The sequence below is a fragment of the Schistocerca americana genome, chromosome 6 (genome assembly GCF_021461395.2).
Source record: "Schistocerca americana isolate TAMUIC-IGC-003095 chromosome 6, iqSchAmer2.1, whole genome shotgun sequence".
Classification (NCBI taxonomy): Eukaryota; Metazoa; Arthropoda; class Insecta; order Orthoptera; family Acrididae; genus Schistocerca; species Schistocerca americana.
The window spans coordinates 23,270,843-23,287,004 of record NC_060124.1 but is presented as its reverse complement, the minus strand read 5'-3'; the positions used below and the strand labels follow the sequence as shown (position 1 = coordinate 23,287,004).

Here is a 16,162-nt window from a genome sequence, read left to right as displayed (position 1 = left end):
CTGATGATGATGGTGGTGTTGGTGACAGTACCAATTGAAGTTATTGGAAGGTTGAGATTACCAACCAAATTGTTCTGGCTTGGCAGCCAAAAAGGTTTTAGTCATCAGTTCTGGTATACAAAACTGAGATCTGTTACTATTATTGGAGCATGCAATGGAATTTACATTTTTATACATATGTAAATCCAAACAAGTTCTGCTTTTGCATATCAAACTGAAAGCGTAAGTTTTACTATATGTGTGCAATACCATAATTTTCTTGGGGTGTTGATTCAGTAAAATTTGAAGCAGAGCACCCACATAAACTACATAGTAAAAAGTTAAGTACTTCATGCTACTGCATCAAAATTCTTGCTGGGTGTACAACAGAGAAAATATTCAAAAGAGACTAACACCTTATTGTGATTTAGTCAATTTTTATGTGGCAACTCCTCAACTAGTAAATGTTATTCGACACCCTAAAAGTGAATCATATAGGCCATGAAGAATGTTGTAACCATAAACTCATGAACAGCTCCTCTAAAAGTTTCAAATACTATCTTTATTGTGTTTACATATTCTAAAACAAACAAAATTGTAGATGCAGTCTATATTAGATGTAATTTTCATTCAAATAGATCCATAGTGAGGAGATCCTCCTGGGTGGAAAATGTGTCAGAAAAATGAGAATATGCACTAAGTAGTTACAAAGAAAAACAAATATTCTAATGTAGCTTCCACAGAACACCAGATGCAGAATAAGTAAAAAACATCTTAAACTTATTTTCATTTAAAAGGTAATAAATAACTTGCCACATAACATGTAAATGTTCAGCACAGTGAGGTACATATGGTACTTCTTGGGCTGTTGTAGCCATGCACCATTAAATGGAAAAATTATTTTACAACACTTGCTTGCAATGATCACTTTACTGCACTAAATTTGCACAAAAATCAGATTATACTAATTCTCTCATTTTCTGATGTTATTAGTAATCTATACACATCGGTTAGTCCTACCAAGAAATTTATCAGTGGAGTGGAAGGAGTTGGCCACCAATAAATCCTTTACGCTCCTCTTAAACTGAACTTTATTAGTAGTTAAACTTTTTATGGCCCCTGCCAAGTTACTGAAACTGTGTGTTTCTGAATAATGTACATCTTTTTGGACCAAAATAAGTGACTTTATGCTTCTGTGAAAATGATTTTTATTGTTAGTATTAGTTCCATGAACTGAACTGTTGATTTGAAAAAGAGCTATATTTTTAATGATAAATTTCAGTAAGAAATAAATATATTTGGAAGAAGTCATAAGTATTTGTAATTCCCTAAACAACTCTCGTCAGGACGTTCTTGAGTTCAAACCACAAATAACTGAGGAGGTCGACGGAAGGAAGTGGCAACCCACAAGAGCATATGTTTGATTCACTAAAGAACTATCACTCAATATCTCTCCTGTGTCATCTTTACAAACTGTATGAGAGACTTATTTTAAATTGTATGACAGACTCTGTTGAGATGAAACTTATTCCTCAACAAGCTGGTTTTAGACCTGGAAAATCATGTACTAGCCAAATTCTGTACTTAACAGAACACACAGAGGAAGGATACAAAAATAAAAAGATAACAGGGGTAGCTCTGGTCGACCTTAGCTCTGAATATCATACAATTAACCACAGGCTGCTGCTCCAGAAGCTCTATAATGAACTAAGACACTATCAGTTTGTTAAGATTATTAAGTCTCTATTACAAAATAGACAATTTTATGTTGTCCTCAATGGGAGAAAGAGCTGATGGAGAAACCAGAAAAATGGTCAGGCACAAGGAAGTGTTTTGGTGCCCTCCCTACTTAATCCGTACACCAACGACCAACCAATGCCTAAGCATACAAAACATTTTCTGTATGCGGATGACCTGGCAATTACAGCACAGGGGAGGACCTTCAAGGATGTAGAACAGAAGCTCGAGAAAGCTCTTAGAGAAATGTCTGAGTATTATAAAAACAACTTTCTTAAGTCAAACCAGTCCAAAACACAAGTCAGTGCCTTCCACCTTTGATCCTGGCAAGCTACCCATAAACGTATCGTCTCTTGGAATAATACCACACTGGAGCATACCAACAAACCAACTTCCTGGGCTTGGTGCTTGGTGCAGTTACCATTGCGAAAAGACGCGACAAAAGGTAACTGTCAGAAATAATATTCTGCGGAAACTAGCTAACAGCAAATGGGGTGCTAAACCTTCCATATTAAGAACCACTGCAAAAGCCTTATGCTTCTCTACAGTCGAATATGCCTACCCAGTATGGTCCAGATCAACCCAAGCAAAGAAGGTCGACATAAGTTTTAATGAAACATGACTGTTAACAATGGGATGCATGAAACCTCCTTCCGTACCAAAACTGTATAGAGCTGCCGCGTTTGCGAATCCCAACTCTCAGAGAACATCACATGAATTCACAGAGAGGCTCAGACAAACTATTGACAATTGGCATCCCCTTTTTGGGAGTGAGTGTAAACCCGGGCGATTGAAATCCTGCAAAAGTTCCTTTGCTACGATTATAGAAGAACCACCAGCTGATTACCCACCTGCACAGGAAGTGCTTAGCAGATTCAGCACAGACTGGAAGACATGGAGGACACTGAACTGAATAAGGATAGGGGTGGCCTCAGGGAAGATAAATATAATTAGATGGGGTCCTGGAACCACAGATGATAAGTGTGACTGTGGCACTGTGCGGGATATGGAGCATCTGCTCGCCTGCCCAAACTGCCCTTATAGGTGCAACCCCGTCGATTTATGGCTGGACAAGAAAGAAGCCTTGGACATGGCCCTATACTGGGCTGAAAGATTGTGACTTGGTTTCCGGACACAAAAAAGTAAAATAAGCTGTGTGTTATATCTTTGGTTAAGGCCAATGATAAGAACATAAATACAGTAAGACAAAACAAGTTCTAAAACAGACATTTCTCTCTAGTAGTACATTTGGGGAAAAATGTTACCAGCATATGGTGCATTCAGAAACATAACAGATAGTGTGATCAAACTAGTTGTACTAAACTGAGAGTTAGTACCTTCTTCCTCACCAACCCCTTCAATTCTCATTTTGTGCTTTTGGACCCTGAAAACTTGAGGTTGGCTTGATGAGTTACTTCAAAAAATAACTTCTATGACATTATGGAATAAAAGTAAACCTAGAATACTTGCGTTTTTATTTTTATACCACCTTTGTCTGACAACATTTACATTGCAAATAGGGATTTGTTTAGGCACTACAGCAGTTCTGTTATATGCTCCTTTGAGTTGAATTTATTATCAAGCTGTAACCCCAAGAATTTAACACTGTCCACTTCCTCAATCTATTTGTCATCATATTTTAAGCATTTACTGGTGAGAAACTCGTTATATAAACTGCATATAATACGTGTTTTTTTTTTTTTTTCAAAATTTAGTGACAAAGAATTGATTAGGTAATGAAAAATTCATAGACAAGGTCAATCTCTCAGTTTATATGTTAACAGACAAAACTTGAGACGACATGTTATGTATGTTCAAAAGACCCTCAGACAAAACTTGGAAATCATTGCATAGTAAACTACCCCATCACATCAAAACAATAAAGAATATATCATTATTCAAAGTGACTCTTCAGATATATTTGTTAGATAAAATTTACTGTACTCTATCTTGTAGCATAAATATTTAAGTTTTTGTAATATTGATGACAGTGTAGTTTACCACTGTGCATGAGTGTGTGGAGACTGTACTTCATCATCATATTAAGTGAATTTTCACCTCTCTTTATTATTAGGTTAAATTATTTATTTTACATTAAATTGTCTTTACCTACACTATATGGAAACCATTTGTCAATTCTGATATTTTTAACTTACTTAAATAATAAATTGGTTTGATACATAAATAACTTCATTTATAGGTACAAGTGAATCTTGCTAAAGATGTTCTCAAGAAGGTGGAAACAAATTTTGCACAACATCAACAGTATGTTGACAATTTAGAGAAGGCAAAAGCTTGGATTGAAAATGCTAAACAGATAATTCGTGACAATAGTGGATCTTCCGATACCACAACCCGTGAAGTAATACAGGCTCGCTTGGAGAAGATACAGGTAAAAATATTCATTCAAGAATGAAGGAAGAGAAAATATATGTAACCACAGTTTGGCCTTCTTCATCTATATAACTGTTGATGGTTTAATCATTGCAATTGGCATCAGGCATTTGCTTCTTTTACTCATCACAAATATTGTGTATTGTAGATTGTGAATTAAAAAACTGTAACACACTGCACCGATTGTTTAGAATTCTCAATGCTTTACCACTTGTATATATGCAGGAAGTATTTCTGACAAACACATGCTTCTTATCATCCTCCTGATTTCTGCACAGTTTCCTCCCTGTTCTGTATTGCATAGAACATTCTCTTTGTCATCCTCTCTCCTCCAACACTTTTCCTTTTATTTTGGTTGATCAGTTTTATTGCAAGACTTTGCAATTTTTCTGCCTTTGCACCAAAAATTCATGGACTTCTGCAACAGTCAAATGATTTGGTTATGTATCTTATGTGTTATTTCCCATTTTTCCCATTCTCTCGTATGTCATTTCTCTTTGTGCTTAGATATGATACTTTTGTATTTAATTTTTTAATGTCCACCAATTGTTTATTTGTTGCTTTGTGTTTATTCTGAATGATTTGTCTATGTCTATCCATTCTTTTTCTTCTCCCTTTCATTTTATGTGTGATATCACATAATCTACACACATTCTCTTGTCTTGTTGGTATGTAAATAAATTCCCAAGCAGGTATGTTTTATTCACCTTTACCATTGATGTTCCCTTGCTTTCTGCCAGTGTCTTTTATTTACCTTCCTGAAGACAAACCTTGTATATAAATTTTGAGTTTCACATCACACAGCACAGCATCTTTTGAAATTTTACCAAATATTGTATTGTATAACAATGGCCATAACCTTATACACTGTTTTTTGTTATTTTCTATGAAGGTGTTTCACGACATTACAATCTCTGTCATCCAACCAACATACTAATTTAGAATAATTTAAAAATACATATACAGAGCTAATTATTGTAAAGCATAGTAACAACTTTGCAAGTTGCTTCTGAGAAAGTAGAATCAAGTTAATCTTAATTGTATTTTTGCTGTTTTGCTTCAATAGGAACTACTGCATCGCCAGGAAGAAGGCCAGGCTTTTGTTCATGCCACAGTAAACTGTGGAGAAAAAGTACTTCGCAATACACGATCTGATGGTCGAGATACTATCAATGCACAACTTCGTGATCTGCAAGCAGAGTGGGATCGTCTTGTGCGCAAAACGTCCACAGCTAAAGTGCATCTCGAGACAAATCTGTTACAGTGGGCAGATTACAGTTCATCATATTCACAACTTCAACAATGGATTAGTGATCGTGAAGCTAAACTGCTGCAAGTATGTGAACAGAAGGTAAGTAAAACAACTGTGAAACATGAAATATTGATACAGTCTGGTTTGTTGGACTGTGAGTAAAAAGTTCATGATTTTCAGGTGTCAAAAGCCAAAAAGGGCCAGGCTCCAGGCCTCAGCTCTTTAAGTCTTGGTGAACGCAAAGCTACACTAAGAAAGACAAACAGTATAGTCCAAGATATTGTGTCATTTGAACCTATGATACAATCAGTTACATTGAAAGCAGAAGATCTACAGCAGGCTCAACCAGCATCGGAAATATCAAGCAAATATGAGACTCTCACAAAACAAGCAAAAGAACTATATGCTCGTCAGAAAGAAACTGTTGAGCAACACCAGGCATTCATTGATGCAGGAAATGACTTCATGCAGTGGATAAGGGCTGCTAGAGAGAAACTCAGCAAGTGCTCAGAGCCTACCGGTGACAAGGAGTCACTTAGTGGAAAGATATCACAGCTGAAGGTAATGTAAATTTGTTAATGTGCTACCTGTATATGTTTAAAAGATATGTTGATAATGTCATTATTCATAGCCAAGAAATATAGGAAACCCCCAGAGTATAGGGTGTTCCCAAAGATCATATGTATTTTGAACAGATTTATGTATCTCGTGTCAGAAACATACATAGGTGCACAGTTAATATGCCATATAGTCTTTGACCGAAATTTGGCCACTTCCAGTCCATTTTCTGTCACTTGATGGAGGTCTTCTGCAATACAAGAAGCTGGACACAGTCAACATTGAAGCATGTCCTGGACAATCTGGACTTCTCCACAATCACACTTAATATTGTTTTCTATACTGTAGCCCCATCTTTCCAGAGTAAACCTTGATCTTCCCACTCCTGATCTCAGCCTATTCAAAGATTTCCAGGTTATCTGTTCCTCCTCATGTCCTGGAGGCAGAGTTTCAGAAACTCTTTTCGAACCAGACAGAAGGGATATCTTTACCTCCAAAATTGCACCCTGGCATTTTCAGCAGTGGTAGTTAAGTATCTTTGATGTTCTAAAGAAACTCTTCCTTGACTTCAGTCATTGCAAATTTGGTTTATGCCTGTACAGGGGACGGGTTTGTTCTTGTTCCACTTTCTTTCATTCCCTATTCACCACAATTTCTCTCTGACTGAGAAGTGTTGCTATTGCTGCAAGGTGGTAAATCCATTCGACAGGAGTAGATTTCAAACAGACTATTATAATTCTGCAGGTGTTGTTGAGAGCTACGTCTACCTTTTTGGCATGTGATGAATTATACCAGGACAAGCATACTCTGCTGAAGAATAGGCTAACGCACGTGCAGAGGTTTGGGTGGTTTCATGTTGATTGCATCACTGTGCCCCTGCCAATTTTCTTAAGAGATTGTTCGTGGTGCAAACTTTCAACTTGCTTCATGCAGTGTCTCTTGAGAGTAATAGAGCTGTCCAGCATCACTCTGAGGTATTTTGGAGTTGACCAGTGTTGTAACTAAACTCCTGACCATACTATCATCAACTTATGAGTAACTTCGCTGTTTCTCAAATAGAAAGCACACACTTGAGTCCTTGAGGGGTTTCATTTAAGCTTATTTTCAGGGCCACAGTTAACTGTTATATCTGTTAAAATAGAAGGCATAACAGGAGCCAAAGAAGAGCTACGACAAGATCTAAGCAGTCAACACCAGTGCTAGGTATTGTGTGTACAGGAGACATACACCAGTGACGATATGTGGAGGCCAAAAATAACGGAATGCTCCTTGCCATTGAAAGACCGCACGATAAATGTGGAAGTGCTATTTTTGTTCATCTGGATGAATATATTTATTAAATTGTATGACAAACAGCTAGAAAACTTCGAACACATATTTACAAATCTGTCAAGTTTAGATTAAAGATGTTCAGTATACCCTCCATAAGTGACGGACAATATCATATTGATACGCTCAAATTTCTCGCATACTCACATAAGCGTGTTCATCGTCACTGATCTTATGGCAGTACAAATCTGCTTCTTCAACACTTCTATGTTCTGTGATAGTGTTGGTGCATAAATGTTGCCCTTAATGAAACCTCATAGGAATAATTCACAGGACGTCAAATCCAGTGACATGGAGGTCAGCTGAGAAGTGCTAAGTCACCAGCTGTTTGATGACCAATCCAGTGGCTTGGTAGAGTGTCATTCAGATTTTCATGCACTTCGCAACACCAGGAGGGGTACCCCAACTTGTTGAAAAATAAAGTTGTCATCGTTCAGCTCTGTAAACAATCAGTTTCATAACATAGCAAGATACTGCTGCCTTTAACCATGTTTCTATCAAAGAAGAATGGCTCATAAATGCAAAAGTGTTATAACTGTCAATTATATACTTATAAGAAAATGCCACATATTTGCATTTGTTGTCACGCTGTAGAACTTGTAACAGGTGTAATTTGGACAACTTCATAACCAGCCAAAGTCTTGGAACATACCAAATTATTATTGTAGGCAATTGTAACTCCCATTTATTTTGTTTTCTTTACACATCAAGTTCCATAGGACCAAATTGAGGAGCAAATCTCCAAGGTCATGGAACGTGGCAGTACTTGAAATTACAACATAAAAGTAATAACAGATAAAAATAAAATATTTATGAACCTGAAAAAATCAGTCCATAAGTTTAAGTAAACGCGATCAACAAGACAACAAGAATCAGCTTAATTTTTCAAGGATCTCCTCAACAGAATAGAAGGAGTGACCCATGAGGAAACTCTTCAGTTTCAATTTGAAAGTGTGTGGATTACTCCTAAGATTTTTGAATTTGAGTGGTAGCTTATTGAAAATTGATGCATCAGTATACTGCCCACCTTTCTGCACAAGAGTTAAGGAAGTCCGATCCAAAGGCAGATTTGATTGCTGCTGAGTATTAACTGAGTGAAAGCTGCTTATTTTTGGGAATAAGCTAATACTGTTAACAAGAAATATTATGAGAGGCCAATGTCAAAATACCCAGACTCATGAACAGGGGTCGACAAGAGGTTCGTGAACTTACATCACTTGTTGCCTGAATCGTCCATTTCTGAGCCAAAAATATCCTTTTGGAATGGGAAGAGTTATCCCAAAATATAATATCATAAGACATAAGCGAATGAAAATAAGCAAAGAAGACTAATTTTGGTGTTGAACAAACACTCTCTTCAGATACCTTTTGAATAGTAAAAATGGCAGCATTATGTCTTTGAACAAGATCCTGAATGTGGGCTTTCCACAACAGTTTACTATCTATATGAGCACCTAGAAATTTGAGCTTTTCCGTTTCACTAATCATATGCCCATTCTGTGAAATTAAAACATCAGGTTTCGTTGAATGGTGTGTTAGAAACTGTAAAAACTGAGTCTTACTGTGATTTAGCATTAGTTTATTTTCTACAAGCCATGAACTGCACAATTGTTGAATGGTGTGTTAGAAACTGTAAAAACCGAGTCTTACTGTGATTTAGCATTAGTTTATTTTCTACAAGCCATGAACTTAGGTCATGAACTGCACTATTTGAAACCAAGCCAATGTTGCACACAACATCTTTTACTACCAAGCTAGTATCATCAGCAAACAGAAATATTTTAGAGTTACCCATAATTCTAGAGGGCATATCATTTATGTAAATGAGCACGGTATTGGCCCAACACGGATCCCTGCGGCACCCTCCACTTCACCATACCCCACTCAGGTCCCACATCACAGCCGTTATCAACATTGTGAATAATGACCTTTTGCTGTCTGTTGCTAAAGTAAGAGGTGAACCGATTTTGAGCTACTCCCTGTATTCTGTAATGGTCCAACCTCGCGAGCAATGTTTTGTGATCAACAAAATCAAATGCCTTAGTTAAATCAAAAAATATGCCTATTGTTTGAAACCTTTTGTTTAACCCATCCAGCACCTCACAGAGAAAAGAGAATATAGCATTTTCAGTTGTTAAACGACTTATAAAGCCGCACTGTACATTTGATAGCAAACCGTGTGATGTAAAATGATCAATTATCCTTACATACGCAGCCTTTTCAATAACTTTAGCAAACACTGATAGCACAGAAATAGGTCTAAAATTATCTGCATTTTCCCTTTCTCCCTTTTTATAAAGCAGCTTTACTACTGAATACTTTAATCATTCAGGAAACTGACCATTCCTAAAGGAAAAATTACAAATATGGCTAAATACCAGGGCTAACATGTGCAGCACAGTACTTTAATATTCTGCTAGGCACTCCATCATATCCATGAGAGCCCTTAGTATTCAGTGATTTAATTATTGACTCAATCTCCCCCTTATCCATGAGAGCCCTTAGTCTTCAGTGATTTAATTATTGACTCCCCCTTGTCTGTATCACAGAGTAGCATTTCAGACATCAATCTCGGAAAGGTATTTGCCAAGGAAGTTATATGATTCCTTGCAGAAGCTAAATTTTTATTTAATTCACCAGCAATGCTCAGAAAATGATTGTTAAATATTTTACATATATCTGATTTATCAATAACAGAAATATTTTTACTACAAACTGACTTTACATCGTTGACCTTGTGCTGCTGACCAGACACTTCCTTCACAACTGACCATATGGTTAATTTTATCCTGTGAGTTAGCTGTTCTATTTGCATACCACATACTCTTTGCCTTCCAAATAACATTTTTAAGTGCCTGACAATACTGTTTGTAATGGGCTACTGTAGCTTGATTGTGACTACTTCTAACATTTTGATATAATTCCCACTGTGTTCTACATGCTGTCCTTATCCCACTACTGAGTCCTAGTTCCCCATTTAGAACGTTCGAATAGGAAGCAACTCTCAAAGGGCATCAGAAATGTGTTAAGGAAAGCATTATATTTATCATCTATGTCATCGGCACTATAAACATCCTGTCACTCTTGTTCCTTAACAAGGTTTGAAAAACTCTCTGTTGCTGTTGGATTAACTTTCCGACATAGTTTGTAATTATATGTGACATTTGTTTGAGTACAAAAGCCTTTTAGTGTTAAAATTTGTACATCGTGGTCTGAAAGGCCATTCACCTTTTTACTGACAGAATGTCCATCTAGTAATGAGGAATGAATAAAAATATTGTCTATGGCTGTGCTACTGTTCCCCTGCACCCTAGTTGGAAAAAACACCATCTGCATCATATCATATGAATGTAGGAGATCTACCAACATCCTTTTTCTTGCACCATCATATACAAAATTTATATTGAAGTCACCAAACATAACTAATTTCTGGTACTTCCTACAAAGTGATTCAAGAACTGTCTCTAGCTTGAGCAGAAATGCTCTGAAGTCAGAGTTAGGGGACCTATAACCAACAACAATTAGAAGTTTAGTTCCACTAAATTCAACTGCTCCTGTATAACATTCAAAAATCTGCTCAGTGCAGTGCTGGCATACGTACATGGACTCAAATGGAATATTGTTTTTTATGTACATGCAAAGAACTCCTTGAGAAACAGCCAGCTAATTTGTATCCTAGTAAAGGAAGCCTCTGAATTGTCGAGTTATTTAAGTGGGGCTCTGATATAACAATAATTTCGGAGTCAACATCTATAAGCAGTTCACTAACTTTATCTCTAATACCTCTTATATTTTGACGAAATATGCTAATTCCGTCTCTACTTGGAAACATTACGTCCTCCAACAGTGAACCCTTAGTTAGAGAGACTTCCTTTAAGCAGGTATACCTATCATCTGACTTAAATCTAAAAAAGCTGCAGCTCTAACACAAACTACTACAGGAATTTTTCCATGAGTGATGCCACCACTACCTACTACACTGTCACCTTTAAACTTTGCCAGCTTCCCCTTACCATACCTATTGAGGTGCAGGCAATGCCTTGTGAAACACGATCTACTGATAGACCCAACAGGCACCACTGAAATGTGACCCATGCCGTCTGCCGTCAGTGCTCCCTCCAGCCCCATATTAACGCATCTAACAGCCGCATTAAGATGAGGCCGATCATGATGCTGAAACAGTTGCACAAAATGCACATTGGTGCCACCATTTTGAGTAGCTATCTTTACCAGGTCACCACCTACATCATATTCTCCGTCCCTATCAAGACTGTTCCCTGCTCTGTCCACTTTTACTACCTGAACCTCCTTCGTAATATTCCTACATAACTCCCCTACGCTGTCAGTCACGTGAGCCAACCCTGCACTAGGCTTCACAATGCTGGTGACCTGATACTCATTCCCCAACACTTCCAGCAACTGCTGGCCCACACCTCTACCGTGCGAACTACGTAGCAGCAGAACCTCCTTCTTTCTGTTAGACTTTGCAACTGACTTAGGACTCCTAACTGCTGAGGACTACTGCATGTTCCCTACATCTACAGCCACAAGAGGCTCCTCTGCACTCAACTCTGACAGTAGGTCAAATCTATTGCATATAAGCAAAGGATAACTGTGAATACCTCCTCCTCTTAGCTGCCTTCTTGCCAACTGCGAGTACCCATTCCCCACCACCCTTCACCCTCCTCAGCCTATCTAGTTTCTCCTTTGCACTTTGTAACTGCACCTGAAGGGCACAGATTTTATACTCCTGCTCCTTTATCAACTTACTTCTACTACAGATTTTGTATTCCCGGGAGAGGATCTCACTAGAATGCCCACTGGCTTCCCCATTGCATTCAGTCCAATGGAAATACTTTGAACAAATCTCACACTGTAACCCACTACTCACAAACCTACGACAGAGCCCACACTTCTCACTCATGGTAAAATTTTACAGCTACTGCAAAAACTATACATCTATGTTACCTAATTTCAGTTCCACTAATAGAACTATTTATAGAACTAACAATAGCAGTCTTGAAATTCTCTGTCGACTAAGAAAGCAACTACTTGTATTAATACGACTACACCACAGCTAATACCAATACCAACAAAACTTCACAAAATTATTAGCTAAAATCAAAAATTCAAGTGGCCGCTGGAACACTCAACAAAGTTAAAACACTAAATGAAAATTAAATAAAAATATTTCACTAGAAACAGTAAGAAACATCAGCTGAAAACTAAAGCACGAAATTTACTAAACAACTTCAATGCACAGAAAACTCTAAAACACACAGTGAGCAAATGTTTCCAAAAGTTTATTAAATCATTATTTTGCCACAAACAGCACGAAACACCACTGAAAACTATAAAATTTGATAACTGTCTAACAGACATGCCATCTGGCATGAAGAATTGATTTTGTATGACTATGTTGGAAAGTTGTTTGAATTCATGTGACATTTTCATCAGAAATATGTCTACAAACTGTCAGTACCATCCGCAAATGTTCCATCCATTCAGAAGGTCCATTTGGCATCTCAACGTGAAATGTCTTTGCATTCTAATCAGAGAATTACACTTTGCAAATTTGAGAACATTTAGTGATTTCTGCTGCAGAGTAGCCATTTTGCAACATGTGAAGGTAACCAAGCAAATAAAAGACAACCAACACCTAGCAATGATGGGTTTAAACCAGACAATCAGTTTGTTCCTCCAGTAACCAAGCTGTGGCATAGCGACTGATAGTTTTGACAACATAATACTCTCTCTCTCTCTCTCTCTCTCTCTCTCTCTCTCTCTCTCTCTCTCTCTCTCTCCCCCTCTTCCTCCAACTTTTCCAGAAACGACAATTAAAAGAGGAGCAGGAAACTAACTGAGAAAATATTTAATTCTGGTATCTTTTTCATTACTATTATGTAAAAAGACAGTCCAGTTATTTCTGCTAATGTAATACACATGTACATATTTTAGTAAAATCAATGTTATATTTTGCCCAATGGCAATTAACAAGTCTTGTTCCCTTGCATGATAACGTCTTCCAATGAAAAAACAGTTAACAGTTACTATTGTTTAACTGTGCAGTTTCATGAATCCCATCCTGTCAACGTCTCTGGCCCACATGACAGGCATAATAGCAGCTATCCCACAATATGTAATGGACAGACCTCAGTTGGCCGTGGCACTTGTTTGCCTCACATGAAATAAATAGAAAATAAACAACAACCAGAACTAAACCTTTGTGAAAGAAAAATGAAATATATCAAATACTAGTCCATTAAAACACAGTACTGTATCTGTCAACTTTACCATACAAATATAATGTGTAATCAAATTGGATGTTACCCGTAACTACGCCGTTGGCAGGAGAATGAAGAGTATCTAAAGTATTGTGACACTACATAGTTCTTGTAATATTTTATTTAACTGTTTTTTAAAAACTTTCTTTACATTGTATGATTCAGCTCCTGTCCATTCAACAAATTATAAACATCAGTTCCTTTTTCATGTAATTTCTCCAAACCATTATTATATGTATCATTTTGCAATTACCATGCATTAATACTTTTATGCATGATCACTATCATTATTTAGAGATGTGGCATTGATTCAGTGTCAAAATGTTTTCAACATAAAAATAAAAGAAACTCGGTGATTTATAGAGTGCTACAGATAGTCAGTAATTTCAGATAATGTGTTATACTCTGCTCATTTGCTCACTCTATTGATCACATAAACACAAACATTCTTGCTGGGTTATGCTGCTGCTTCAAAGGTGTTGTATTCTGGAAAACATAATGTTTGTACCCCTATCTATTCTGACAAAATAATTCGATTGCTTGACAGATTAGTGTTTGAAAATGTGAGCTTTACCTTTTACTGGTCCACAAGCAGAGATTCTAAACTACACAAGGCCTTTGTAATAATTTTTGTAAGTTCTGAACTGCTTTATAATAACATACAACTATGACAGAGAGAACAATTTTGGATTTTTGTCCAGGTTCCAGATGAGTCCCATTATTGTGCTGCATAAAGTTGGAAGACATTATTAAGATTTAGAAAATTTGAGTGCATGGAATAGTATTATTGCTCCAGAGAGTACACTGAGTGATTCTTGAGGAAGTTCATTTGTTGAAATACACTAAGACACAAAAAACAACAATTAGTTCAACTTTTTATTCTGAAGTTGGACTAGCCCATCAATACCATTTGTAAAACATTGTGAGATATCATTCCCTGGCACCATCTTCTGTTGCTAAAATTGGCACCCACCTTAAGGCTTTCTGTGCTGACTACGACAAAGACATCGAGTTCCTCTTGTAATTACAGGCTTAATTAACAATGGCCTCTTACTTAATCACTGTGATTTTGATCAAGCTACTAATAGAAAGTAAAGACAGAAATAAGGGCCTAAAATTTTGCATTTAGTGTTATTTTTTCTATAATGTTAAATAATTCAGTTATCTATACTCATTTTATACCTTCTATCTCTTTATTTATAGATTCTCGAAAGCGAAATGGAGGAAGGCCAACAGAAATTGGAGAAAGCTCTGGAACAAGGAAATGCTGCCTGTGAAGGAGCTGATTCTGAAGACAAAGAAGTTATTGAGGAAGAAGTAGCACTCCTACAGGAGGAATTTGACACATATGTGTAAGTTGGTTATTTACCAATAACAATCTGTAAAGTACTATGCTGTCACTTTGCTCAATAGTGTTGTTCTTTAAAATAATTTTGTTTATTATTTTGCTGGAAATAGTTAAAGACCAATAAGAATATCGGTATGCTGTGTTTCAAGGAGGTGTGCAATAGCGTTTTTAGCAGCAATGGGAGTAACACAAATTGTTCAAAAAAACAACACAATTTATTCATTTCAGTATGTTAGCTTCTGCTGGAGCTGTAACAGCTCTGTCAGCCAGTTGTCTTTAGAATTCCTATAGTGTGTTTCAGTTTTCAAAACTCATAGGGATAAGACTTGGAAATTGGCAATTAGATACTATTTTATGGGTAAAGTGACAAACATGTTAGTGGCAGAATCTCAGAGGTGACTGTAAACTGAGAAAGTAAAAGAACACCAAAAGTTTTCAGAAATGAAGATTATTATGTATGAAAGATGAATATAGGCATCCTTCAGTTTGGGAACACAGCTACTTCATTGTCTTAAAGAGATACATTTATGCTTCTACATTATTTTTGAGTGAAGCACTGTTGATAAATCCTTGGGATGTAAATTGCATTTGAGTTGAGCATTGTATTTGAGGTGTGGACAGTGGACAGTATACAAGGTTGGAAAAAATCAGCAAGTCTGCCTGCATTAATAAGCAACAATTTGCTGTGGTGTCCAAAGAGATAAGGAAAAAGTCCATAGTTCAGTACTAAATTCAAAGCCCCATTGGAATCAGACATATCCTGATCCAGATGTACTGCCCTTTCTCCTCGACAGTTTTGATCTTTAGCTGTCTCCAGGAAATATGATTGAATTAACACTGATAAAATATAATATGAAGTCATTAACTTGTTTCTGCAAATAACAGTGACATTCCATAGACTGTGCATACTGCCTTAGGGAATTATGCTGACTGTCTCACTTGTATTTCAGTCTTAGGTCACACACGTACTATCATAACTGACATTGTATTATTACCAAGTTATCATCAGATGATCTGTGATCTGTACAAAAAGAAAGAAAGTGATTTATATGAAAAGAAAGAAAGTGGGGATAGTAAAATACTGGCAAACTAAATTACAACCAAACTAACTTATGTACACAACCATATATCTTGGAATATGTTACACAGTAACTCACCAATTGTAGAGGCACATAGAGAATTTACAAAATGTAAACATATCTGCATTGTGGTTGGTTTGTTGAAACAGAAGGCTACAGTTGGCTACACAGTAAAATAAAGTTGGTAAATCTTAAATCACAG

The 16,162-nt window shown here is 36.7% G+C and overlaps 1 protein-coding gene across 1 annotated transcript in view; it reads left to right on the top strand.

Moving 5' to 3' along the window:
- Nucleotides 1–16,162, top strand: part of LOC124619377 (nesprin-1) — a 635,455-nt gene that overhangs the window by 332,558 nt on the left and 286,735 nt on the right. Inside the window, exons 61-64 of the mRNA XM_047145705.1 lie at nt 3,917–4,108; nt 5,177–5,461; nt 5,543–5,923; nt 14,737–14,885. Of these exons, the coding sequence (XP_047001661.1) occupies nt 3,917–4,108; nt 5,177–5,461; nt 5,543–5,923; nt 14,737–14,885 (1,007 nt within the window). The remainder of the gene's footprint in view (nt 1–3,916; nt 4,109–5,176; nt 5,462–5,542; nt 5,924–14,736; nt 14,886–16,162) is intronic.